Genomic DNA, 23,662 nt, shown 5'->3' with positions numbered 1-23,662 from the left:
CTCCCTGCCTCTCCCTCTCTCTCTCTCTCTCGCTTGCCGCATTGTACTTCTTTCCTTTTCGTCGCGACTCTCTGGATCGGCCCCGTACGCGAGAGAAGGGAGAATACGGCTCTTGCACTTCGACGACGAGTCCCTCCTCGTCATGCCTCGGCCCCTTCCTCCAGCTCGGCGTACCGCCACAGGCCGTACGTCTTGGGCGCCGTCTGCCACAGTCGCACCGTGCCTGTGCGAGAGGGAACAGAGTCAGGCTGCTGCTCGACAGGTCGACGAGGGAAGGAGAGAGAGAAAGAGAGAGGGACGCACCGTCCTCGCTCCCGCTCGCGAAGCACTCGCCGTCCGGGCTGTACGCCACGCAGTGCACCGGCCCATGGTGGCCCTTTGCGACCTCGCGCTCCTGGCCCGTGACGGCGTCGTGCACGCGCACCCACTCGTCGCCCGACGCGCCCGTGACGAACGTGCTGCGCGAGGGGTGCAGCGAGCACGACGACGGGCCGTAGGGGAGCGTGTGCTGCAGGTAGGGGAGACGGCTGTGTCACGAGGAGAGATGCGTGAGTGACGAGGTCGGGCAAGAGAGAGAGACAGAGAGAGATGGGGACGCACGTCTCGAGCGACAGGAAGATGGCGTCCTTGCCCGCCGTGACGCACAGCAGCTCGCCGTCGACGCTCCGCTCGAGGCTCGTGATCGGCTTGTCGTCAAAGCTGAGCTCGTGCGTCGGCGCGAGCGTGCGCAAGTCCCACCATCTGCGAGCCCGAACGTGCTCCTCGTCAGGTCGCGCTCGAGCCGGTCCGTCGAAGGAGAGAGAAACAGAGAGACGCACCGCAGCACCCGGTCCTCGCCCATGCTCACCGCGCCTTGTCGCTCCTCGTCCCACAGCACCTTCTTGACCGTGCCCGCATGCGCTGTTCCGCCTCCCGGCAGCCGCAACTCGTCGACGCCGTCGACGCCGTCCGCGTCCGACCCGTCCCTCGGCGCTCGCGACAGGTCCCACAGCCGCAGGCGCTTCTCGTGGCCGCCGGTGAGGACGCGCGCGTTCGAGGGGAGCGCGGAAGGCGAGGGCGACGAGAGGTTGGGCGAGGAGGGGAACAGGGTCGAGGCGGACGAGGTCGACGACAGGTCGGCGGTGCGAACGATGTGCGAGTGCGGCAGGGTGACGACGCAGCTCCCGCTGTGCGTGTCCCACACTTTGCTGCGCGACGAGGGCGGGAACGAGGGTCAGCTGGGCGACCAAGTGGGGGAGGGACGGGGACGAAGGGAGGACGGCGAGGACGCACGCCGTAAAGTCGGCGCTGCCGGTGGCGGCCAAGCTCCCGTCGTTGCTCAGCCGTGCGCTCCACACTGCGCCCTTGTGCCCGTTGTCGCCCGTGAACGTTCCGAGCCAGTCGCCGCACCTGCGCGGGAGGTGAGTGAGCGGCTGCTGCGAGAGGGCGAGACCGACGAAGAGGGAGGCAGGGACGCACCAGTCACGCAGCATGGGCTTGCCATCCTTGCACGACGAGATGAGGAGGTAGTTGGGGTCGTTCGGCGCGGCCGCGGTCGGTGGGAGGAGAGGCGAGTAGTGAATTGAGGGGATGGGGCGCGTGTGACTGCAGGAGCAGGGTCAGCAGGGGTGCCTCGAGAGTGTAGGAGGAGACAAGAGCGCACCCTGCACACACGAGCGGCGTGCTCTGCGCGCGAGAGGTGCATCGCCTTCAGTCAGCGGCCAACCCTCGCGGTCGACAGGGAGAGGAGGAGAGGGCGGGGCGCACCTTGACCGGCTGACCAGACGTTCCACCAGACATGCTGACGAGTCTCCTGGGGCGAACGAGCGACGAAGAGCGAGTCGACGAGCGAGACGGGGACAAGAGGAGCGGCGCGTGTCTCCGCTCGGACTTGGCTCGTGGCAGCAACCCGCTCGTCTTTTATGCTGGGCCACACGGCGAGCTCGCGAGCTGATCATTGTACTGCAACACCGCGCGCGCACCTCGACTCGAGAGGCGACTCTGCCGAACGAGGTCGGCGCACGGCCCGGCTCCGAGTCGAGAAGCAAGTTCTCTCGCTCTTCCGCTCTCGCGCAGGCTGTGCAAGGATCGGCAGCGTACTGTACAAGTCTATAGTTTCATCGTGCGAGAGCCGCGTCTACTGTCCTTGCGCAGGCGGGGCCTGGCGGCTGTCGGTGCTCGCCGGGCGACTCGGGCTCACGAGCTCCTCGAGGATACGCGAGTCGACCCTGCCGCGGCTGCCGGCCGACTGCGAGAGAAGGAAGGCGATGTCTGGAGGGAGAGGGGCACAGTCAGGTAGGTGCGCGAGGGAGAGCGCCGCAAGGAAGAGGGAGGGACGCACCGAGGGCCTGCTCGAAGTTGAGACGAGCTGTGGGTGCACGGGGACGAGGGTGAGCATCAAGATCACAGGAGAAGAGAGGGAAAGAGAGAGAGAGAGGACGCACGGTCGCAGTAGCTCTCGAACCTGAGCCCGAGCTCCTCCTCCTCGAGCCGCATGCTGCCGCCGAGGCACTCGGTGACGCTCAGGCCGTCCTCGGTGATGTCGCCCGTCAACTCGAGGTGGACGCCGCCGAGGCGCGAGCCCATCGAGGCGTGGATGCGCAGCGACGCGCTGATCTCGGACACAATGTCGTGCATGTGGCGCGTCTTGACGCCCGGGAACGCCGACGACGTGCGCGTGTTGCCGTGCATCGGGTCCGACGCGAAGATGGCTGCGGGTGGCCGACGAAGTGAGCATTCTCGCGAAAGGCTCGAGGGCGGGAAGGGAAAGAGGACGCACGCTTGTGGCCCGACTGCAGGACCGCCGAGATGTGCGCCGGGAGCTTCTTCTCGACCTGCCCGGACCGAGCGGGTCAGTCGTGCCCGACCGACGCACGCAGAAAAGGAAAGAGAGGGACGCACAAGCTCTGCGCCGTACCGGCTGATGAGGGTGACCTTGCCCGGCTCCTTGTTCGGGTCGACGATGCCGAGCAGGCGAACGAGCTCGTCAGGCTCCATCGACGGGCCGACCTTGATCCCGACCGGGTTGCGCAGGCCGCGGAAGAACTCGACGTGCGCGCCGTCGAGCGCCCTCGTGCGGTCGCCGATCCAGACCGTGTGCGCGCTCGTGCAGTACCACCCTTCCTCGTCCTTGGTCTTGGCCGCGAACGCCGGCACGCGCAGCTTGCGCGTCAGGGCCGACTCGTACTCGAGCATGAGGGCCTCGTGGCTCATGAAGATGTCGGCCGACTCGAGCGCGGCCGCCGCCGAGTTGGTCGTCGCCGAGCGGTCGACGCCGATGACGCTCATGAACTCGAGGGCGCCGCTCAGGTTGGCGACGATCTCCTCGTAGCTCTTGAGGAGCTCGGGCGAGCGCACGTGCGCGAGCGGGAGCGACCACGGGACGGACTGGTGCGCCGAGGTCGGGAGCGACGCAAAGCCCGACGCGAGGAGCGACCGGACGTGGTTGACGGTCGCCGCCGAGTGGAAGTAGGCCGACAGGAGGCGCTCCGGGTCGGGCAGGCGGTCGTCGGGGTCGATGCCGTTGACGTTGTGGCCGCTGCGGGCAGAGAACGAGCTGGGTCAGGCGGGCGCAGGCAGACTCGAGAGGACTCGGGGAGGATAGTCGACGCACCGGAACGAGTTGATCGTCTTGCCGTCGACGACCTCGGTCTGGCTCGAGCGAGGCTTGGCGTACTGGCCACCCATGCGGGCGACGCGGACGACCGGCAGCTTCATGCCCCCTGCGCGAGTGGTCGACACGGGTCAGCTCTTGAGGGAGGGGAGAGGGAGAGGGAGAGCGGAACGGGTGCGCACAAATGAGGATGAGGCTCATCGAGAGCAAGAGCGACAGGCGGTGCTCGATCTTCTCGCTCGTGCAGTAGTCGAACAGCTCTGTGGGAGGCGAGATGGCGGAGGTTAGCGCACTTGGCCGAGGGTGGGTGAGGAGGGGGAGGAGGAACGGTGACGGACCGGCGCAGTCGCCGCCTTGGAGCAGGAACGCCTTGCCGTTGGCGACATTGGCGAGGTTGAGCTTCAAGCGCTCGATCTGGTGCAGTTGCGGGAGGACGAGGACGAGAGGGAGATGAAGGTCAGCTCGCCGTTCGCTCGCTCCTCCTGCCACGGGGAGAGGGAGAGGGTGCGCACCTCGACTGCAGACACGAGAGGAGGGAGCGTCTGAAGCTTGCCCGCCACCGCCTCGAGGCCCTGCTTGCGCTTGAAGAGGACCGGGTCGGGATCCCGTTCCGCCGAGGAGGAGGACGAGGAGGAGGGCGTAGGGCTCGGGTACTCGACCGTCTGGCCGACGGGCTTGGCGCGCCACGAGTCGGGGGACCAGGGAGTGCTCATTCTTCTAGACGGGCGAGGGAGCGTACTTGTAAGCAACGGAGGAAGAAAGAAACCGCGGCCACGCGGGGCCTCTGCTCTCGATCCAGCCCAAGTCGAAATGTCGCGAGCGGCTGGGTGCGAGACGGCGCAGGTTGCAAGGGTGCGAGAGAGTTACACAAAGATGGCCCAGTCCCTCCGTCAGGTCGTGCCCACCGCAGCGCGCACCTCGCGCATCGTCGCCTGGGCCGCCTCTCGCGCCCGCTCCGCTCCCCGACGCTCCTCGGCCGCCAGGTAGCCCTCCTCGGTCCGAATGCGCGCAAACTCATCGCGGAAGCCCTTGAGCGACTCGCTGACGATCTCGGCGAGGTCGGTCTTGAGGCGCATGATGCCCATGGCGTCGCTGTACCGTGCCGCAATCTCCTCGACGCCGCCGGCGCGGTCCGAGTAGCCCGCGTAGATCTGGAGGAGCGTTGCGATCCCGGGGCGATTGGCCGGGTCCCACGTCACGCCGGCGGTCGAGTCGGTGACGGCCGACTTGATCTTGGCGTGGATCTCGGACGCCGAGTCGGTGAGGAAGATCTTGGACGACGGGTGCGGCGCCGACTTGCTCATCTTCTGCCCAGGGTCGCGCAGCGACTGGATACGAGGGTGTGTGGCTGTCGAGGTGGCAGGGTTGCGCATGGGCAGGTGAGCTCACGGCTGATCGCGAGGAGGAGGAGGGTGGGGAAGGAAGAGAGGCAGGTCGACGCACTGAGCATGACCTCGGGCACCCTGAACACGCCTTTGCCCTTGCCCTTGCCGTCTTTTCGTCGGCCCGGGTACGCGCGGTTGAAGATCTGGGCGAGGTCGCGCGCGAGCTCGAGATGCTGCGACTGGTCGTGGCCGACAGGGACGTGCGAGGTCCTGTGACACGAGAAGGGCGGCGTCAGAGAGGCTCGTCGATGACGACGATTCGAGGGCGAGGGAAAGGAGGGCGCACTTGTACAGGAGGACGTCGGCAGCCTGGAGGACCGGGTAGGCGAGGAGGCCGAGCTGCAGCATCGAGTCGTCGATCTCGTCCTCCGAGTTGGCGTTGCGGATCGTCGCCAGCTTGGACTGCGCTCCCCATCCGAGGTCCGCAAATCAGCTGCACGCCCTCGAAAGGGCCAATGGCTGAAAGAGAGCGTGGCCGGGGCGCACCTTCCAGGTCGTCATGCGCATGAGGCGGTTGACGGGCGTCACCGTGTTGAGGTACCATGCGAGCTCGGCGTGCTCCGGCACCTGGTCCTGGTGGAAGACGACGGCGCCTGCTGCCGGGTCGGCGAGGCCGAGAGCGAGCAGGACGGCGAACATGTCGCGGCGCTCGATGGCGAGGCGGATCGGGTCCTGCGTCGGCGGGCTCCTTTGGTCAGCGTTTCGCTCGGCCCATGCACTGAGAGGGAGAGAGGACGGGGCGCACCTGCGGGACGGTGAGGGCGTGCAAGCCGACGACAGAGAAGAAGAGCGAGTCGCGCGAGTCGGCGGGCTGTGCGGCGGCCTCCTTGACGATGCGCTGCCACTGGGCGAGGGCGCCGAGGTGGTTACCGACCTGTTGGGTGCAAGATGTGCGAGTCAGGTCGGGCAGGCCGAGTGCGAGCCTCATGAGGGAGCCGAGGTCGGGCGAGGAGGGGGTGGGATGCACATGAGGGACGCCCGTGGGCTGGATGCCAGAGAAGACGACGCGGCGTTTCCTCGCTGGAGCAGTCGAGAGTGCCCTGGCGAGCCTCGGCGCAGCAGGGGCGGCCATCGAGAACGAGAGGACGACGAGCAACTGATGAAGAATCGCGGCTCGTCGCTCTCCTGCAGCTCTCCTCCTCACCAGCCGAGCCAGAACTCCGCCGCACCGTCACTGCCATGGCCTTCTGGAAGCCGGGCACCGTCGCACCGGGCTCGTCCATCGACCGCGACTCGGATTCGACCGCTCTCGAGGGCGGCGCAGGCACTGGAGCTGGCGCCGTCACGGGCAGGGTCCAGCAGGTCGCTGTATCAGAGCGCAGGAACCGTCTAACCATCGCCAAGCAGCGTGCGTCCTCGCTCTCTTTCGCCCCCGCCCTCCCTCGTCTCGCCATCTCACTGACCTCCCCACTCTCGGCTGTAGGCGACGCCCTCCTCTACCTCCTCGAGCAGCACCCAGTCGTCGTCCTCCAGTCCCCGACGGGCACGGGCAAGAGCACCCAGCTCCCGCAGTTCCTCCTCGAGGCAGGGTGGGCAAAGGAGGGCAAGAGCATCGCCGTCACTCAGCCTCGACGGTGCGCCTCCCTCTCTCCTTTCTTTCCTGTTGCGCCTCGAGTTGACTGGAGGACACGTGCACGCAGAGTCGCCGCCATATCGGTCGCGCAGCGTGTGGCCGAGGAGGTCGGCTGCATCCTCGGCGACGAGGTGCGCACTCTCTTTCGCCTTTTCTCACCTGCCGCCGCCGATCATGTGAGCTGACCCTCTCACTCTCAACAGGTCGGCTACAGCGTGCGCTTCGAGGCGCTCGCCACCCCCGACACCAAGGTCGTCTACCTCACCGACGGCATGCTCTTCCGCGAGATCCTCCTCGACCCGCTCCTGTCGCGGTACTCGGTCGTCATGGTCGACGAGGCGCACGAGCGCAGCAGCTACACCGACCTCCTGCTCGGCGTCCTCAAGAAGATCCGCCGCGTCCGCCCCGAGCTCCGCATCGTCATCTCGTCGGCCACGATCGAGGCCCAGTCGTTCGTCGACTTCTTCAACACGCAGCCGCCGTCTTCCGCCGTCGCGTCGTCTGGCGTCAAACCCGGCGACGATATCCTGCAGCCGCCGCCGGCCAAGCGCTCGAGGTGGGACAAGAAGGAGCGCGAGCTGCCGACGCTCGACGACGCCGTCATGGTGCGGCTCGAGGGCAAGGCGTTCCCGGTCGAGATTGCCTACCTCGACGAGCCGACCAACGACGTCGTCATGAAGGCGGTCGAGACCGTGTTCGACATCCACCTCAAGGTGCGTCCCCTCTCGCCAGTCCATTTGTCGGCAGACCCAGCCTGACTCGCTTTCCTGCCGCCGCAGCAACCGCCAGGCGACGTCCTCGTGTTCCTCACCGGTCGGGACGACATCGAAAAGTGCCTGCAGCTCATCGCCGACTATCAGCATCGGTGCGTCGCCGGCGCCGTCCCTCCCTTCCCTCCTCCCCTCTCGAGCCCACGCTCACTCGCCGACGATCCCGCAGATTACCTCAAGGAGCGCCTCTCATCAAGGCCTACCCTCTTCATTCCGGGCTCACGACCGAGAGCCAGATCGCCGTCTTTGAGCCGCCGCCGCCGCGCACGAGAAAGGTCATCGTGAGCACCAACATCGCCGAGGCGTCGGTCACGATCGACGGCATCAAGTACGTCGTCGACTCGGGCCTCGTCAAGGTGCGTCCCTCTCTCTCTCCTGGTCGTGTTCGGCGCACCCGGCGAGATCCTGATGCCGGCCGCGTCCTGCAGTTGCGCTCGTTCGACCCGTCGACCGGCATGGACGCCCTCGTCACGACGCCCTGTTCCCTCGCCTCGCTCGCTCAGCGGTCCGGTCGTGCAGGCCGCACGTCGCCGGGCAAGTGCTTCCGCCTGTTCCCGTCGTCGACCCTGGCCACCCTCCTCCCGACGACGCCGCCCGAGATCACGCGCAGCGACATCTCGCTCCTCGTCCTCCAGCTCAAGAGCCTCGGCATCCAGAACATCCTCCGGTTCGACTGGATGACGAGCCCGAGCAGCGTCATGCTCGAGCGCGCGCTCGAGTTCCTGTACTGCCTCGGCGCGCTCGACGACGAGGGCAAGTTGACGAGGCCGCTCGGAATGCGCATGGCCGAGATGCCCATCGACCCGATGATGTCCAAGATTGTGCGTCCTCTGTCTCTCCTTGCCTCTCTCGAGCTTTTGCGGGTGCCCTGACCGTGTTCGCCCGCCCGCCGCAGCTCCTCGACTCGGGCCGCTTCGGCTGCTCGGACGAGATCCTCACGATTGCGTCCATGACCTCGGTCCAGGTGCGCCCGTCTCTCTCGTCTTGCCCCTCGACAGTGACTGACCCCCTCGCTCGGCCGCCCGCAGAACGTCTTCATCATGGACGGCGACTCGGTCCGCGCCGAGCTCGAGCGGCGCAAGTTCACGGTCGAGGAGGGCGATCACCTGACGGCGCTCAACGCGTACAACGCGTTCGTCAAGTGTGCGTCGTCGAGCTCTCGAACGAGGTCGAGCGGGAGAGAGACAACGAGCTGACCGAGCATGCCCTCGCAGACGGTCGAAAATCGAGCAAGTGGTGCCACACGGTGCGTCCCTGCTCGCCCTCTTTCCTTCTCGACGTGACCTGACACCCTCTTCCGTCCTCTCGCGCAGCACCGCCTCAACTTCCGCGCCCTCTCGCGCGCCCTGTCGATCCGGACCCAGCTCGCCAAGTACCTCAAGCGGTTCGAGATCCCGATTGTGTCGTGCGGCGAGGACCACACGAGCATCCGGCGGTGCCTCACGAGCGGCTACTTCCGCAACGCGGCGGTTCTGCAGCCGGACGGGACGTACCGCTCGGTCCGAGAAGGAGCTGTGCGTCGACCCTTTCCCTCCTTCTCCCTCCCTCTCTCTCGCGGGCTCGACGGCGCCAAGCGACTCACTGACAGCCTCTCGACGCGCCCAGATCCTCCACGCGCACCCGTCGTCGATCCTGTTCACCCGCACGCCGCCGTCGCGCTTCGTCATCTACCACGAGGTCATCGAGACGACCAAGCGCTTCATGCGCGAGATCACGGCCATCGACAAGGACGGCGACTGGCTCGTCGAGCTCGCCGGGCACTACTACTCGTTCAAGCAGGGGCGGTGAGCGATGCGGGCGACCCTGTCGACGTTGTCGGGAGAAGGCGGACGAGGTGGACGAGGGAGAGCAGGAGCGGGTGGACGCCGGCGCCGGCAGGTGGATGGTCGGCTTCGAGGCGAGCAGGGACGGGTCAGAGGCGTGTTGTCACGAGTACCGGTGCTCAGGCGGTGCGGCGAGAGGTGACGGGCGACTCGCGAGCTGCGCGCTCGGGCCTCCTCTTCTCCTAGTCCCCGGTCTCCTTGCGCCGCTCTCGCTCTCGCTTCTCTCTGCCACCGCGCGAGCTTCTCTCTCTTCATTCGCTTGCTGCACCGCCTCGTTCCGCTCGTCTCCCGCACGCGCTCCGTCGGACTCTCCGGTCCTCGCCCGTTGCCGTTCGTCCGCTCGGTCTCCATTCTCCCTCCTGCTCTCGACGCTCTCGCCTGTCGACTCGCCGACCATGGCGCTCGCCTACCTGGCTTCCTGGCTGCCCAGCGTCGGCGGTGGCGGCGCATCGAGCTCGCCGCGGCCAGCAACCGGGTCGCCCTCGAAGCAGCTCAGCGAGGAGCAGGTGCGTCCTCTCCTCTCCCTCGTCAGCATCTCCCGTGCCCTCCTTGACCTCGCGTGTCCCGCAGCTCCACGCCCTGCACGCCCAATGGCTGCGCATGCAGTCCTCGCACCAAGCCGAGGCGCTCGACCTCATGGGCCGTCTCGTCGCCGAGAACAACGAGCTCAAGGAGCGCCTCGACAAGGCGCAGCGTGACCTCAAGGACGTCAGTGCGGGGCGCAAGGCGGATGAGGCGGAGCTGAGGCGGGCAGAGAAGGAGATCCAGCGGCTGACGGGAGGGAACGTGCGTCAACTGTTTCGCCACCTTCTCCTCGGGCGTCCTGACCTTGTACACGCTCGCAGACGGGTACGGCCCTCGAGAACGACTCGTTCGACCCGACTCTACTGACGAGCCATACCCAGGTCTCGCCGTCGCGATCCTCGACCTCGAAACAGACCTCGTGCGCCCCTTCTTTCCCTCCTGTCCTGTCCCCGCACGCCCATCTGAGGACTCTCTGCTCCCGCAGTTCGCGCCCGAGATCTTTCATCAACACCACGCCGCGCAAGCCGCCGTCGAGGCCATCCGGAACAAGCTGCTCGAGAGCGTGTCGTCGCTGCCGCCGGCGCAGAGCGACAGGTCGTGGCGCAGCGTCGTCCTCATCTTCTGGTACGTTCTCTCTTCTTCGACTGTCTCGACAAGGCCCTGACACCGATGCGTGCGCAGGCGCCGGAACCCGCACTTTGTTCAGCAGCTCGTCGCGCACGGCTTCTTCAACTCGCCTCGCGAATTCGACGACTTTGTGCGTCGAGCTTCCTCTATCTGCATGAGCCATGTCACTGACAGTCCCTCTATGTGTCCCTGCAGATCATAGCCTTCAATCGCGCCGACCCGCTGTTCATGATCGTCGTCGAGCAGGGCAACTCGAGCGAGCAGGCCCTCCAGCGCGAGCGCGCGTTCGCCATGCTCTTCGCCCAGCACCCTCTCTGCTACCGGCTCGTCCTCGGTCGATGGGCGTATGACCTGCACCTCGCCGAGCTCCTCGCGCCGACCAACGTCAAGGACCGCACGGTCGCCGCCGCCTTTCCGACCAAGATCGTCTTCCTCGAGCCGCACATTGGCGCCTTCCTCCCGGCCCAGCTCCTCCGCCGAGAGCCGCAAATGCTCGCGCCCGACGGTCTCCTGCGGCGTCACGTCCTGACGGACGCACGTGCTCTCAAGCCTCGCGAGGTCGACTACGCTCGAGTGCGTCCCTTCTCTCTTTCACTTCTCCTCCTCCTCTCTCTTGCGCGCTCTCTGCAGCACCAGGTACTGACAATCGAGTGTGTTACAGCCCTTGTGGCAGCAAGACCCGCCCATCTGCCTCGACCACTACCTCGCCCCTGCGCGCTGCCACGACGAGCGCTGCGCCTTCTCGCACCAGTACCGCATCCCGCCCGACGTCCTCGAGGCGCTCCGGTTCGAGGTCTCGCGCACGCCATGCCCGCTCGTCCTCGCCGGCTACGAGTGCGTCGAGGCGTCGAGGTGCCACTTTGCGCACGTGTGCCCGCGAGGCTCGAGATGCGGCGACCGAGCGTGCCCGTTCACGGCGCCGAGCATGCACCCGCCGCCGCCAATCCGGGCGCATACGGCACCAGCACCTCGACTCACGCCGCCAAGAGCCGTCGCGTCTCCCAAGCCTTCAGCGGCCGGCCTCGCTCGTGAAGCGGTGGGCGCGCCATCGTCCACCCGCTCGGCCCTCGCACGCCTCCTCGCCGCCGGTGCAGCATCGCCCGTCCTCGCTACGCCCGAGCTACATCCACCGCCGAGCCGCCCGTACGCCTCGCCGTCCCGGCGCTCTCCTGCGCCCAAGCACCACCTCCTGCCCGCCTCCCCCTCCCGGCGCTCTCCTGCGCCCAAGCACCACCTCCTGCCCGCCTCCCCCTTCGGCCACCCGCTCTCGCTCGCCGACGACACGCAGGCCGCGGCGCCCCCACCCTCCGTCACCGACGCCGTCGACCTGACCGACGAGGAGCTCGCGCGACTGCTCGACCGAGCGAGGCAGGAGGAGGAGGAATACGAGCGGGGCCTGCAGGAGGACCCGTTCTCGGCGCCGACGGAGCTGGGCGCAGCGTCGCCAAGGTTGCCAGAGGGCGGCAGCCGGAAGGGCGCAGCTCTGGCGGGCGCGGCGAGGGGCAACGGGCGAGCTCTGTGGGACGCGGCGTGGTCGGCGAGGGGGAGCCAGGCGGCGGTCTGAGGTCGTACAGCCGGCGTGCGGGTGCATGGTCGAGGATGTACAGCATGGTCAGGTAGACCTGCGCAAGAGCAAGCGCCGAGAGCGGGCGTGCGGTTGGCGAGTTGCGATGAGAGCGAGGAGAGCAGGTTCTCCCACCGACGAGGGCGAGTCCTCTCGAGGGCGAGGGCAGCGCGGGTGTGTCGTGGACCTGCTCTCTGTGCAAGCCCACACAGCCTGGCTCAGCCTGTGCACGAGCGAGGCGAGGAGCGTGCTCTTGGTCTCTCGGTTCGCTTTCATCTCTCGCTTGCTCTCTCTCCCTCGCTCTGCCTCTGGCCTGCTCAGCATGCAGTCCGGCATGGTCGGTGCCGCTCCTTCTATCGCCCAGCAGGTCCAGGACCAGACCGAGCGCGATTGCGAGACGGTGCGTCCCTCCTCGCTCTCGTCCTCCCCCCTCGGTGACGAGCCACTGACCCGCACGTCGCTCGCGCAGTGGCAAGAGTGCGTCCCTCGTACTTTCCGAGTCCCTAGGCGTACCCTGATTCGCTCCCCATCCCCGCCCCGCCCCCAGCTTGATCACGGCGCAGGACGACTTTGTCGCGACCCTCCTCCAGCACCGCGCCGAGCTCCAGCACCGCCTCGCCGAGGCCCAACAGCAGTCGTCGGCTCTCAAGGAGCAGAGTGCGAGTGCGAGGGCGGAGCAGGAGAGGCTTGTCGGCATCGGCCAGCTCGAGGCGCAGGTCGCCCAGGCTCGCGAGGTGCGTTCCCGCTCGACTAGGCCCCTCACCCTCGATCCTGGGCTCACACTCGACTCTCACACAGACCTACCAGGAGCACCTCAAGGCGCAGGAAGAAGCCGAGAAGACGCTCGCCAACCTCGACGCCCAGCTCGCCCAGCTCAACCTCCGGTCGACCCAGCCCGTCGAGCCGCTCAAGGCGGGCGTGCGCGCCAAGGCCGACAGGAGCCCGCCGCTCGTTCTCGTCCTCATCAACGGGTGCGCCCTGTGTCCCCCTTCTCTCGCGTGACCTGCGCCCTCGCTCACGTCGGGCCCGTCTTCGTCCTGCAGCACGGTCGCGCCCTTCTCGGATGCGCTCATCCAGAAGGGGACGGCGGGCGGCAGGGAGGCGTCCTCTGTTCTGCGGTGCGTCACCTCGTCCATGCCCTAAGCGCGACGACGAGTCGAGCCCTGACGTCGCCCCTGCGCCCGCAGCGGCCAGATCGAGCTCGACACCAGCAGCCTCTCGACCGAGGGCGATGTCAAGCTCCTGTGCTTCCTGTACTACGACCGCCTGCAGGTCATCCCGTCGCTCGAGCGCAGCCGTGTCATCAGGTGCGCCCCCTCTCCTCCTCGTCTTCCCCGTCGCGCATCCTCACTCACCGAGCTCTCTCCCCCCTCGCAGCAACCCGTCTACTTGGCGCAACTTTGTCGACGGCTTCTCGCGTGTCACGGGCAACTTCATCATCGACGTCGCCAGTGCGTCCCACCTCTCTCGCCTCGTCTTTGCGTCGAGCGAGCGAGACCTGACCGCGCTCGAGCCCCTTTCTCCCAGACAGCGCGCCCGCCGAGGAGCACATGGCGGCCGTCCTGAGCAAGGTCGGCTTCATGACGAACGTGCAGCAGGTCTACCTCGCCGGCGTCCACCCGGAGCACGGCGTCAGCGACGTCGTCGAGCAGCAGCCCGACGCGACCGCTCAGCTCGGCGAGGCGTTCCTCGACCAGGTCATGCCCAAGATCAACCTGTGCGTCTCCTCTCTCTCTCTCGTTGTCGATGTTCGCGTCCTGATCCACCCTGCCGTCGGACAGGGTCCGTCATCTTCCCCTGCCGGCCATGGACGAGCTCGCAGACTCGACCATCGAGCTCGCCGGCGTCTTCGAGTCGTCGATCGCCCTGCCTACCGACGCTACGTCCCGCATTCCCGCATCTCTTCCTACTTCTCGCTCGTGAGCTCCTTCTTCCGGGTCTGGCGTCCTCACACGGCGGCCGCATTGACCCTCCCCCGCACTCCTCGCAGCGCGTACCCGGCCGCATCGTCCAGCAGCAGGCCTGCGCCAGCGACGACGTACGGCGGATCAACACCGAGCGTCGTTGCGCCTTCGACGAGCCAGAAGCGGCCGGTCATCAACCCCAACAAAAGCCTGATGAACCAGAGTGCGCCCGCCTCTCTTCATTCTGCGGCCCTCTGACTGACTCTATCTCGCCTGCAGATCCTCCTCTGTGCGTGTCCCTCACCTCGAGCGAGAGTTCTGTCCTGACTGGCCTCGGTCCGTCCCATGCAGGTGCTTCTGGACCTACCTCGCGCCGCAAGGGTGCAGCGCTCGCCACTGCGACCGCTCTCACGACTGTGCGTCGCACTCTTTCCCCCTCTCGACCCTCATTGCCCTCGTACTGACCTCTCTACACACTTCTAGATCGCCTGACGCCTGCTGAACAGCGCCGGCTGCGCGACACCGTCAAGAAGCTGTACCCGTGCAGCGTGCGTCCCGCTCTTTCTCTCTCTCTGCCTCTCTCGCCATCCTCTTTTGTTTCGTGTACTCACCTCGCCCTTGTCGTGCAGGAGCTGCGCAAGACGGGAAAGTGTACCTACGCCGCAAAGCACGGCGGATCGTGCGTCGACCCTCGTCAACTCTCCCTCGAGCGCCGTCCTGACCCTCGTGCTCTTCTCCGACGACAGGTGCATGTTCGCCCAGTGCGTCGTCTCTCGCCTCGTCCTCGCATCAGCAGCATGATCGATTGACCCTTCTCCTTCTCCAGCGACGTCAAGGCCATGCCGCGCTTCGACTGAGAGAGGTCCGAGCGGCCTGCCGGAGGAGGAGGAGGAGGAGGAGGAGGGGTTTCTGCGTCAGCGCTTGGTCCTCGGTCTTGCCTAGCTTACCTAGCAGAGGGTCTGTCAATGTGCATAAATCCGTGCCCTTGTCCGTCGAGAGCAGCCGGCCCGTCTTCGCGCTCGATGTCTCGCTCTCGTGCTCTCGGCGCTCTGTCCTCGCCTCGCTTCCCCTCTGCCCGGTCGGTTTGCGTCTCGCGATCCAGTGGATATGCCTGAGCTCGTCGAGCCGCTCGATGACGTGCAGACCAAGGCAGACGAGGTGCGTCGAGCGGTTCTCTTCTCACTCTCCCCCGCTTTCGCCTTTTCCCGCTCTGCTCGCCAGCAGCGACCACGGCCTCGCCTACGAGTACGGCTTCGAGGACGTGTACGAGCCGCAGAAGTTCCAGGCCCAAGGAGGATGGACGGCGGTGAGCACGAGGACGGGCAAGGCGGGACCGAGGAGGTGAGCGAGCCGGCGGTCTGTGCGGTGCTGTGCAACTCTGTCCCTTTTCCCTCTCTCGCTCTCAGCCTGTCCCGTCGAGTCGTCGTGAACGTCGAGAGCGAGCAGTGACCGAGAGAAAATCGAGTGAGCCGGCGGAGGGAGGCGCGAGAGGTTCGAGAGCCTGCAGCAAGGACGCACCGTCACTCTCTCAATGCGCTCGGCGACGAAGCGAGACCGACTCAAGCGCACGTTGCACAAGGGGACTGCGAAGCGAGGGTGGTACAAAAACACTGCCGAGAGAAGCGACTCGTCCCTCCTCCTCGTCGTCCTCCTTCTCAAACCGACCGCCTCCTCGCGCCGACTAGGCCCGCTCCTACTCCTTGACGCCGCTCCCGTCGCCGACGTCCATCGAGGCGCCCATGTCGCGACGAGCGGCCTCGGCGACGCTGCGCGCCTTGGCCGCCAAGGCGACGCTCGATGAGCTGAACTCGGCGAGCTTGGCGAAGAAGACCTGCGCGCGCACGAGAGAGAGGGAGAGTCAGGCTCGCCGTCGGTATCGTCGAGGAGGGAAGGAAGAGAAGCAGACGGACCGTGTAGTAGTCCCTCGACTCGCCGGCCTGCGCCTCGAGGAATGCCGAGTACCGCGCCTGGCTCGCCGAGTCGTCGGGGAACGCCGGCTCGCGCGCGTTCTGCGCGAGCGCCAGCCTCGCGTCCTCCTTGAAGACGCAGCCAAAGTCGACCTGGACGTCCATGCGGCGCTCCAAGGTCGGGCCGCCGACCTCGTCTCGCTCGACCGGGCGCCACAGCTGCTGAACGGCGGCGACTTGCTCGTCTGACAGGCCGATCGAGCGCAGCCTGTCGACGTCGGGGTCGCGGTCGACGCTCGAGGGTGGCGCAGGTGTGGCCTGCGGGGCGCCTGGAGGTGCGGCGCGCGAGCCGACGAGGGTCGAGCTCGGGGAAGCGGAACCGGCCGCCGAGTGCTCCGGCGCCGGCGCCGACGCAGCGACAAGCCCTGAGCGCGATGGACTGTGGCTCTGGATGGCCGGCGCGGCGACGTCGGCGGCAGCGAGGGGAGCTGAGCGCGCCTGCGGGTCGTTCTGCTTCTCGGCGCCGGCCTTGGCGAGCTGGTCGTACCGGTTGATCTTGAGCGGTTCACGGTTGACGGCGGCGCCATCGAGTTCGTGGCTGTGCTGCGAGGCGGGACCTTGAACGCGCCTCGACCGGGCTGTCGGCGTGGGGCTCATGAGTTCTCGGTCGTCTGGGGCGCGCGCCAGGACAAGGTGGGAGAGACGGGGGACGTACACTCGTGCGTGTCGAGCTCGCGCCACGCCACGCGCACAGCTTGGCCGCAGAAGCACTCGCCGTCGAGCTGGCGGATCACCCTGCGGCAGAGCGCCTCGTCGCGCATCGAGACGAAGGCGATGACGTTCATGCCGACCTGCTTGACCTCGACCGGGCCGATCTCGTCGGCGCGCAGGCTGCGCCCGAGGAAGTCGACGACGTCGGCTGGCCTGGCGTTGCGCGACAGGTGGAGCAGGAACAGGCCGAGCTTGCGCTGGTCGGGCGAGCGCTGGGCTTGGCGCTCGCTGCCGACGTACTGGCGCTTGTACTCCGAGTTGGACACCTCCGGAACGCTCGAGCCCGTCGACGCGTCGGTGAACGGCTTGGCGAAGATGCGGCGGCCGTCGAGCGTGAGATTGCGCAGCGAGGCGCACGCCGGGCTAATGTCTTGCGCGCGCCCGACAGCGACGTAGGCGAACCTGGTCGGCTGGTGGTGGCTCTGCGACAGAAAGACGTCGTCGACGCGGATGCCGACGCCCGACAGGTGGTCGTAGATGAACCGCTCGGCGACCGTCTGGGGCAAGCCGCCGACGAAGAGCCAGTTCTCGAGCTCGCGCGGTTCCGGCGTAAAGCCGCGAGGGACGGGCTCGTGCGGCGAGCGCGAGCGCGAACGGCTGCGACGCCTCGACGTGCGGTCGGCGTTCTCGAAGCTGCGAGCCGGCGCGCGCTCGCGTTCGCGCGTTGGCGAGCGCGTCGGCGAGTATCCGCGCAGCGACTTGGACCCGCGCCTCCGCCCGTCGCCGACGTCGTGTCGAGGCGGAGAAGAGTTGCGAGGGTAGGCGGCGACACGACGAGGGGAAGACGGGCGCTCGCGACGAGGCGAGCGCGAGCGCTGCTCGCAGTCGTCTCGCGCGTACGAGTCGCGGCGACGGTAGGGGCTGCGAGAGCGGCGACGAGGCTCGTGACGGTCGCTGCCGCCTCGCGAGGGCCACTGAGCGTGCTCGCTGCGGCGCGAGTCGTCCCTCGGCGACGGGGCGTGGTCGCTCGGACCGTCTCGGCGGTACGGGGTCGCCGCGTCTTGAGGCACGAGCTCGTACAGCGTACTCGAGGGCGAGTCGACAGGACGATGCGGGTCGTCGTGAGGAGGCGTGGGCGGTGTCGGCGCGGCGTGCGAGACAGGAGCGAGGACGGCTGGAGCGCTCGACGAGTCGGCCGACGGCGGGTCGGGCGGGCCGTCAGGGCCGTAGCCGTGCTCCTGCAGGTACTCCTCGGCGGCATAGAGGTCCATCGTGAAGCTCAGGTCGTACGAGATCGTCGCTGCGAGGGGGAAAGACAGCGTCAGGCGAGGTTGCTCGTGCGCGCCGACGACACGGAAAGGACGGGAAGAGGGAGGAGGCAACGCACCTCGCTCTCGTCCACCGTCGTCCCAGCTGCTCAGGATCGACTCGATGGCGGGCAGGGCGCGGGACGGCATGTTCTGCGCGAGGTGGTCGGTCCTCGCACCTCGATGGAGGAGGCACTCGGCGATGAGGCGGCGGACGGGCGTGCGACGGGTCGGGTACAGGAGGGCGGCCTCGACAGGGCTTGTGCGGTACAGGGTCGCTGTCGCAGGGACAAGGAGAGGGTCAGTCTCGACAGCCCTGGCTCGTTCAACCCGGACGAAGGGGGGAGGAGGTCGACGAGGTCGTCGCTCTCTCCCGTGAGAGGGGGGAGGGGACGCACCTGTGCTGTTGACCTCGGCCTCGCCGCAGTAGAGCAGGACGAGCAGGACGCCGAGCAAGTCGTCGCGCTGGACCAAGGCGACGAGCTCGTTGGTGCGCTCGCCGGGCGTCATGGCGCTCGGGTCGGCGAGGACCGGCGCAGCGGCCATGATGGACGTTGCTGGACTCGACTGGGAGCCTTCAGAAGCAAGCACGAGCAGAGTGTCGAGAGGGAGGTGCGAGAGTCGGTCGCGTCCTCATCTCTCTCGGCCTTTGGTCCGTCTCGCTCGTCTCGACACGCTCAGAGCCGTTCAACGATGCCCCAGACGCCGTCCAGCATGCGCTCTCGTCCAAGTTCGGCATCCCTCGAAGCGCCCAACGCCGCCGCCGCCTCGCCGTCCTCGTCGCGGCACTCTACCCTCGAGTCGCGCCGCGCTCTCGGCGCCAGGGCGAGCGGGATGGCGCGCGACCCGGGTACGCCGGTCGGGAGACTGCTCGCGGCAGAAGGGCTCGCAGTGCGCAGCCCCAGGAGGGTCAGGCACAGGAGCTTGGCCGACAAGTGCGTCTCGCTCCCCTCCCCCTCTCGTCCTGTCACGCCTCGCACGCTCACGCACAACCTCCCGCAGAGTCATAGACTGGCCGTCCAACGCCCTCATGTCGCTCGAGACGTCGGTCCAGCTCCTGTCGTTCGAGTCGGCCGGGTACCCGGCCGCCCTCGCCTTCCACCTCGTCCACCTCGTCGTTCGCGTCTCCGCCTTTGTCCCCTCCCTCACGTCCATCACCTCGATGCTCTTCTCGTCCGCCTCGAGTGCGAGTCGGTACGTTCGCCGACCCGCCGACGCGTTGGGCGACGCGGACGCACGCCTCGAAGCGCTGCAGCGCGCGTCGCAGGGGCGCGGCGGAGGGGAGTGGGGCTGGTGGGCGTGGACGTTCAGCGCGCTCCTCATCCTCGTCAGTGTCGGGAACTCGGCATACTTGGCGAGTCGCAGGAGGAAGTACCAGATGGTGCTCAGGAGGGTGAGCCGCATGGCCCGTTCTGCTTCACCGCATCGTCGCCTGACTCTGCTCGTCCCACAGGATCCTCTCGCCTCGCCGAATGCGAGATCCACCATGCTCGACTTCTCGCCCTCCAAGCGTCACGTCAGCTTCACCGAGTCGGTCCGGCGCCGCGTCAAGGCTGCGCTCGGCAAGGTCGAGGTCGAAGAGTCGCACGCGTATCCGGTGCAAGAGCTCCAGGTGTGGACGCCTGAGCGTGTCCTCTGGTCCTTGCGCTTCTTCACGTACGTCCCCGTCTCTCTCCTCTCACTGGACGGGCACGAGCTCGACGAGCCTGACGAGCTTTCCTCTACAGCCTGTACCCGCCACCTGTCGCCCTCATGTACCACTTCCTCGCGCTCGACAACTGCGTTCCCTTCGCCATCGTCGGCGGCACGATCGTCCTGACAGTGCGTCCCAAGCCGTTCCTCCTCGGCGTGCCCCGGCCAGTCACTGACCTCGCCGCCCCCTCGCTGCAGATCTACGTGCTCGTCCACCTGTACTCGACCCTTGTCTCGGACCGTGCGGCGTTGCAGGCCGAGGTCATGCACGAGTACAACGCCAAGTTTGTCAACCCTCGCGTGTTTGTCGCCAAGCGCGACGCGTGCGTGTCGACGAGCCAGGCCGAGATGGTCGGCGCCAACGACTGGCTGCGGGCAGGGCGGCGGCACGTGTTGGACGAGTCGCTCGGGCAGGACGACGAGCAGCACGTGGTGGTGCGCGGGAGCGGGCGCAGGGCGAGCAGGAGGGACAGCTCGGTACCGTCGATGCAGCAGCGCGAGGTCGAGGGGCCATCCGACTCGCCGGTGCCTCGGCGCAGCAGGCCTCGCCCGTCGATGCTCGGCTGAGCCTGAGCGTGTCACTTGAGTAGCCGTGTCGTGCAATGCCTCGCCGTGCCTTTGCTTACTCTGCTGTCGAGCGGCGTGTCTCTCAGTTTTCGCTGGCCCACGTCGGCGCGCGTCCGTCTCCCGCTCGCTCTGTCGCTCTCTCTCTCGCCGACGACAGCTCGAGACCGCCCAAGCAGCATGTCAGACGACCCTGCAGTCACCTTGTACGCCCCTCAGCTCTCCTGCGGCCCTCAGGCGGCCCCATCGGCTCACCTCGCACACGCCTCCCCACCCGCAGCTTCCCCGACGTCGACGAGATCCCTTCGCTGTACGACGTCCTCGGCGTCGCCGCCGAGGCCACCGCCGACGAGCTCAAGAAGGCCTACCGCCGCCTGTCGCTCCAGTACCACCCGGACAAGGTCGCCAGCTCGTCCTCGTCCTCCTCGCCCGCCGACCCCGCCGCCGCAACCCTCCGGTTCCAGCAGATCGGGTTCGCCTACGCCGTCCTCAAGGACACGGCGAGGAGGGAGAAGTACGACCTGACGGGCTCGACCGTCGAGATGAGCGCCGAGGGCGCAAAGAGCGAGGCCGAGTGGAGGGACTACTTTCGCGAGCTGTGGTCGGGCGAGATCAGCGCGCAGAGCATTGCCGACTTCCTCAAGACCTACCAGGGTGCGTCCTCTCCCCCTCATCTTCCTCCCCCAAACTCTCACTCGCAGATTGCGGTCCCTGACCTATCGTCCTCTCGCAGGCTCGGACGAGGAGCGCGGCGACGTGCTCGCGGCGTACCAGTCGTCCGGCGGCGACCTCGACACGATCCTGTCGTCCGTCATGGGCTCGACCGTCGAGGACGAGGACCGGCTCGTCGCCATCATCAACGACGCCATCTCGTCCAAGGAGGTCAAGGCGACGTCGGCGTGGCGCAAGGCCGTCAAGGACACTAAGGGCAAGGAGCGCCGGCGCAAGGCGGCCGAGAAGGAGTCGAAGGAGGCCGAGGAGCTCGCCAAGGAGCTCGGCGTCCACGACAAGCTCTTCGGCGGCAAGGGCAAGGGCAAGGGCGCCAAGGGCAAGGGCAAGCAGGACGACGGCGACGACGAGGCGGCGCTGCGCGCGCTCATCCAGGGCAACCAGGCCAAGCGCATGAACTCGCTGCTCGACTCGCTCGAGGCCAAGTACGCCGGCGCCGAGGCGAAGAAGGGCGGCAAGAAGCGCGCGTCGAACGGCGGCGGCGGCGGCGGGGCGGGCGATGAGGGAGCGAGCGGCAGCAAGCGTGCGAGGAGGAAGGAGGCCGAGCCGAGCGAGGCCGAGTTCGAGGCGATGCAGGCCCGGCTCGACGCCAGCCGCAAGAGCGGTGGGCGCAAGGGCAAGTGAGCGCAGGCGCTCTCTGCGTCGTCGGACGAGCCTCTTTCTGCGTATCGTAGCTGTCCTTTGTATCTCTCACCGCTTGTTGTTCACTCTGTCGACGAGCCCGGAGAGTGAGAGAGAAAGAAAAAGAACTGCGGGTGAATAACATTGCTCGCGACCTTGACCTCCTCGCCCCTCGCTCGTCCAGCTCTGACGCGCCGTACCGTCGCACGCCGACCGCCTCTAGAGCATAGCGCCGAGCCTGCGCGCGAGAAGGAAGTTTCCAGATCAGTCAGGCTGTCCGGGCGCGGCAGGGGACTCACCTTGATCCCTCGCTCCCCTCCTCGCCGCCCGCGCTCGACTACTTCTTGGCCGCGCCGACGCCGTTCGGCCCGTAGTAGAGCGCCGCGCCGAACGCCGCGAGGAGCCCGACCGAGGCGGCGAACGAGCCCACGTTGACGAGCGTCCACGGGTTCAGGACCGACGACGGCGGCTTGGCGGCGCGCTTGGTGCGCTTTGTCGAGGTGCGCGAGGAGGACGGCGCCTGGGAGGTGGAAGAGGAGGAAAGCAGGCCTAACCCGATCGACTGAAGGCCCCGGATGTAGAAGCCGTGCAGCTGTGGGCGAGTAAAGGGAAAGGAAGGGAAAAGGGGAACGTGCGTCAGTCGAGAAAGGGATGGGGGAAAGAGAGAGAGAAAGAGGGACGCACGTTGTTCTCGGCCTCGTCCTCCTTGCCGATAGGGACGCCCGACAGCTTGAGGCTGAGCGTCGTCGAGTTGGTGCCCTGGTCGAGCGCCGTCTCGAGCGAGCCAAAGTGGCCCTCGGGCCAAGTCGGCGCGCGCCAGCTCATCGTGAAGCCCTTGGGCCGCTCGACCTTGTCGACCTTGCCGCGGATGTTGCCGCCGAACAGCGACACGTCGGCGCCGACCTCGGGCGCCATCTGGGCCGGGTTGCGCGTCCACGCCGGGATCTTGGTCGCGTCGGTGAGGAAGCCGAACAGGGTTTCTGCGTCGCACTGGAACTCGCCCGACGCGCGCACGGTCGCCGTGTTGAGCTTGGCCGGGGCGGTCGAGGCCTTGGCGGCCGGGATCGAGGACGAGGGTGCCGAGGTCGAGGCAGACGGGGCAGAAGGACGAGCCGGGGTCGACGAGCCGGATGCCGACGGCGTGTCGACGTCCTGGAGCAGGTCGGAGCCGTGCGTCGAGACCATGTCCTTGGGGAACTGCTGGAACTTGGCGCGGAGCTTGTTGGCGAGCGCCTTCTTGGCCGTGCGGAGGAACGCGTCGGCTTCGGCGCCCGAGCCCGCCGTCAAAGCCGCCTCGAACTGGTACTCGTCCTCGTCCATGTCGTGCATGACCTCGAGCGCGATCAGGGTACCGGTGACGGCCTCGCCGTCCTTGCCCGTCGCTGCAGGAAGAGTCGGGTTGGGTCAGTGAGGGAGGATGGGGGAGGGACAGAGGGACGCGGCGACGCACCAGTCCAGCGCATCGAGACTCGCTGGTCGTAGACCGTCACGAGCTTGCTTTTCCGCACTGTGCGCGAGGGACAAAGAGTCAGGGCACGCTCGAGTGAGAGGCCGACCAAGAGGAACACTGGACGCACTGCCGAGCTCGCAGTCGCCCTCGACGTCCGTGACCTCCTCGACAGCGACGCCGTCGGCCTCGACACCAGTCAGGTTCGAGGCGAACCACTCCTTGGCCCAGCCCTCGACGCCCTTGGTGCGCCAGTCTGCGGTTCGGCGAGGTCGAGGCGGTGGGGAGGGGAACGAGGCGAGGGCGAGTCGTGAGGGGTTGTCGCGCGTGTCAAGTGTCGAAGAGAGGGTTGTCGAGCGAGTGCGAGCGTGCAGGACCAGCAGGTGGGCGAGGGAGGAGAGCGAGAGGAGAGGGAGGGAAGGAAGCGTCAGTGTTGGCTCGCCGACAACGGCGCAGGGGGAGTGGGAGGGGGTTCAAGGAGGTGGACGCACGCCAGTTCTTGATTCCAGAGCTGAGCTGAGCCATCTCGAGGCGAGTTGTGTCGAGTTGTCGAGAGCGGTGAAGCCGAAAGAACGACTCGGCGAAGCGGCTCCCTCGCACCGGCCCCTCGCTCGCAGAGTGCACGCTCGCAGGCACAGAAGCTCTCGAGATGCTCTCGCGACGCAAGAGACGCTACCTCTCTCGAGAAAGGAGCGAGACGAGTGACTCGCTCTCCTCGCTCTCGGACCGCACGCTCAACTCGACTCGGCGCAGGTCAAGGTCAGGGAGTTGCACGCGGCGAGTGTCTGAAAGTACAGTGACGAGGGGCGACGTGCATGCGCAAGAGGGGAGGGGTGCGCGACTAGTGCGCGGCGGGGAGGAGAGAATGAGACGATGCGGGTGGTCCAAGCGACTCGGCGAACAGGGTCCGTAGGGTGGAAA

The 23,662-nt window shown here is 67.4% G+C and overlaps 11 protein-coding genes across 11 annotated transcripts in view; 5 read left to right on the top strand and 6 right to left on the bottom strand.

Annotated features, from left to right (window-relative positions):
- The window catches only part of RHOBADRAFT_64864 (uncharacterized protein), a 186,160-nt gene that overhangs the window by 3,047 nt on the left and 159,451 nt on the right, over positions 1–23,662 (bottom strand). The window contains exon 8 of the mRNA XM_018418600.1: positions 15,368–15,411. The gene's annotated coding sequence lies outside the window, so the exon portion shown is untranslated. The remainder of the gene's footprint in view (positions 1–15,367; positions 15,412–23,662) is intronic.
- RHOBADRAFT_35817 (uncharacterized protein) lies at positions 93–1,808 on the bottom strand. Its single transcript, XM_018413307.1, has 8 exons — positions 1,747–1,808; positions 1,643–1,665; positions 1,459–1,584; positions 1,273–1,389; positions 819–1,187; positions 601–741; positions 304–527; positions 93–223 (listed from the first exon to the last, which is right to left on the bottom strand). The coding sequence occupies exons 1-8, from the start codon at positions 1,777–1,779 to the stop codon at positions 141–143; spliced, it is 1,116 nt and encodes a 371-aa protein (XP_018272085.1). The 5' UTR covers positions 1,780–1,808; the 3' UTR covers positions 93–140.
- Positions 2,117–4,305, bottom strand: RHOBADRAFT_53035 (uncharacterized protein; the record flags this gene model as incomplete). Its single annotated transcript, XM_018416635.1, has 9 exons — positions 2,117–2,250; positions 2,321–2,347; positions 2,424–2,690; positions 2,759–2,813; positions 2,881–3,517; positions 3,593–3,701; positions 3,775–3,852; positions 3,931–4,006; positions 4,105–4,305. The coding sequence occupies 9 exons, from the start codon at positions 4,303–4,305 to the stop codon at positions 2,117–2,119; spliced, it is 1,584 nt and encodes a 527-aa protein (XP_018272084.1).
- Positions 4,422–6,049, bottom strand: RHOBADRAFT_35809 (uncharacterized protein; the record flags this gene model as incomplete). Its single annotated transcript, XM_018413306.1, has 6 exons — positions 4,422–4,940; positions 5,036–5,187; positions 5,264–5,379; positions 5,464–5,649; positions 5,723–5,851; positions 5,945–6,049. The coding sequence occupies 6 exons, from the start codon at positions 6,047–6,049 to the stop codon at positions 4,483–4,485; spliced, it is 1,146 nt and encodes a 381-aa protein (XP_018272083.1). The 3' UTR covers positions 4,422–4,482.
- RHOBADRAFT_26256 (uncharacterized protein) lies at positions 6,334–9,087 on the top strand (the record flags this gene model as incomplete). Its single annotated transcript, XM_018412739.1, has 12 exons — positions 6,334–6,551; positions 6,618–6,681; positions 6,754–7,041; positions 7,120–7,263; positions 7,330–7,415; positions 7,490–7,676; positions 7,749–8,141; positions 8,216–8,284; positions 8,349–8,463; positions 8,535–8,566; positions 8,634–8,834; positions 8,926–9,087. Coding segments are annotated over exons 3-12 (1,608 nt in total), but the record flags the coding sequence as incomplete, so codon positions are not given.
- Positions 9,539–11,859, top strand: RHOBADRAFT_53032 (uncharacterized protein; the record flags this gene model as incomplete). The annotated part of the gene is made up of 7 exons (XM_018416634.1): positions 9,539–9,649; positions 9,714–9,929; positions 9,989–10,048; positions 10,153–10,292; positions 10,350–10,425; positions 10,491–10,868; positions 10,957–11,859. 7 exons carry the CDS (start codon positions 9,539–9,541, stop codon positions 11,857–11,859), a joined length of 1,884 nt encoding a protein of 627 aa, XP_018272081.1.
- On the top strand, positions 12,182–14,630 carry RHOBADRAFT_53031 (uncharacterized protein; the record flags this gene model as incomplete). The annotated part of the gene is made up of 16 exons (XM_018416633.1): positions 12,182–12,259; positions 12,329–12,336; positions 12,407–12,593; positions 12,658–12,830; positions 12,903–12,977; positions 13,047–13,166; positions 13,237–13,310; positions 13,387–13,576; positions 13,641–13,778; positions 13,850–13,986; positions 14,043–14,052; positions 14,115–14,179; positions 14,247–14,311; positions 14,393–14,442; positions 14,510–14,524; positions 14,590–14,630. 16 exons carry the CDS (start codon positions 12,182–12,184, stop codon positions 14,618–14,620), a joined length of 1,416 nt encoding a protein of 471 aa, XP_018272080.1. The 3' UTR covers positions 14,621–14,630.
- On the bottom strand, positions 15,313–18,234 carry RHOBADRAFT_53030 (uncharacterized protein; the record flags this gene model as incomplete). The annotated part of the gene is made up of 5 exons (XM_018416632.1): positions 15,313–15,594; positions 15,674–16,308; positions 16,386–17,681; positions 17,769–17,966; positions 18,087–18,234. The coding sequence occupies 5 exons, from the start codon at positions 18,232–18,234 to the stop codon at positions 15,457–15,459; spliced, it is 2,415 nt and encodes an 804-aa protein (XP_018272079.1). The 3' UTR covers positions 15,313–15,456.
- Positions 18,282–19,947, top strand: RHOBADRAFT_53029 (uncharacterized protein; the record flags this gene model as incomplete). Its single annotated transcript, XM_018416631.1, has 5 exons — positions 18,282–18,623; positions 18,691–19,081; positions 19,142–19,344; positions 19,416–19,509; positions 19,579–19,947. The coding sequence occupies exons 1-5, from the start codon at positions 18,382–18,384 to the stop codon at positions 19,945–19,947; spliced, it is 1,299 nt and encodes a 432-aa protein (XP_018272078.1). The 5' UTR covers positions 18,282–18,381.
- RHOBADRAFT_53028 (uncharacterized protein) lies at positions 20,105–21,297 on the top strand (the record flags this gene model as incomplete). Its single annotated transcript, XM_018416630.1, has 3 exons — positions 20,105–20,150; positions 20,225–20,598; positions 20,678–21,297. Exons 1-3 carry the CDS (start codon positions 20,125–20,127, stop codon positions 21,295–21,297), a joined length of 1,020 nt encoding a protein of 339 aa, XP_018272077.1. The 5' UTR covers positions 20,105–20,124.
- RHOBADRAFT_26254 (uncharacterized protein) lies at positions 21,411–23,298 on the bottom strand. The gene is made up of 6 exons (XM_018412738.1): positions 23,233–23,298; positions 22,872–22,997; positions 22,745–22,801; positions 21,979–22,676; positions 21,594–21,886; positions 21,411–21,532 (listed from the first exon to the last, which is right to left on the bottom strand). Exons 1-5 carry the CDS (start codon positions 23,264–23,266, stop codon positions 21,632–21,634), a joined length of 1,170 nt encoding a protein of 389 aa, XP_018272076.1. The 5' UTR covers positions 23,267–23,298; the 3' UTR covers positions 21,411–21,532; positions 21,594–21,631.

The sequence above is a fragment of the Rhodotorula graminis genome (assembly GCF_001329695.1).
Source record: "Rhodotorula graminis WP1 unplaced genomic scaffold RHOBAscaffold_5, whole genome shotgun sequence".
NCBI lineage: Eukaryota > Fungi > Basidiomycota > Microbotryomycetes > Sporidiobolales > Sporidiobolaceae > Rhodotorula > Rhodotorula graminis.
This window is presented reverse-complemented; position numbering and strand designations above follow the sequence as displayed.

What these genes read in the sequence shown, in the direction of transcription:
- RHOBADRAFT_35817 (XM_018413307.1), bottom strand. Translation starts at nt 1,779, where the DNA reads ATGTCTGGTGGAACGTCTGGTCAGCCGGTCAAG. An exon ending in ACGCCGCTCGTGTGTGCAGG is followed by an intron (nt 1,585 to 1,642) that starts GTGCGCTCTTGT and finishes CTGCTCCTGCAG; the next exon opens with TCACACGCGCCCCATCCCCT. An exon ending in AAGCCCATGCTGCGTGACTG is followed by an intron (nt 1,390 to 1,458) that starts GTGCGTCCCTGC and finishes CCTCCCGCGCAG; the next exon opens with GTGCGGCGACTGGCTCGGAA.
- RHOBADRAFT_26254 (XM_018412738.1), bottom strand. Translation starts at nt 23,266, where the DNA reads ATGGCTCAGCTCAGCTCTGGAATCAAGAACTGGC. An exon ending in CTCTGGAATCAAGAACTGGC is followed by an intron (nt 22,998 to 23,232) that starts GTGCGTCCACCT and finishes GCCGAACCGCAG; the next exon opens with ACTGGCGCACCAAGGGCGTC. An exon ending in AGTCTCGATGCGCTGGACTG is followed by an intron (nt 22,677 to 22,744) that starts GTGCGTCGCCGC and finishes CTCTTCCTGCAG; the next exon opens with CGACGGGCAAGGACGGCGAG.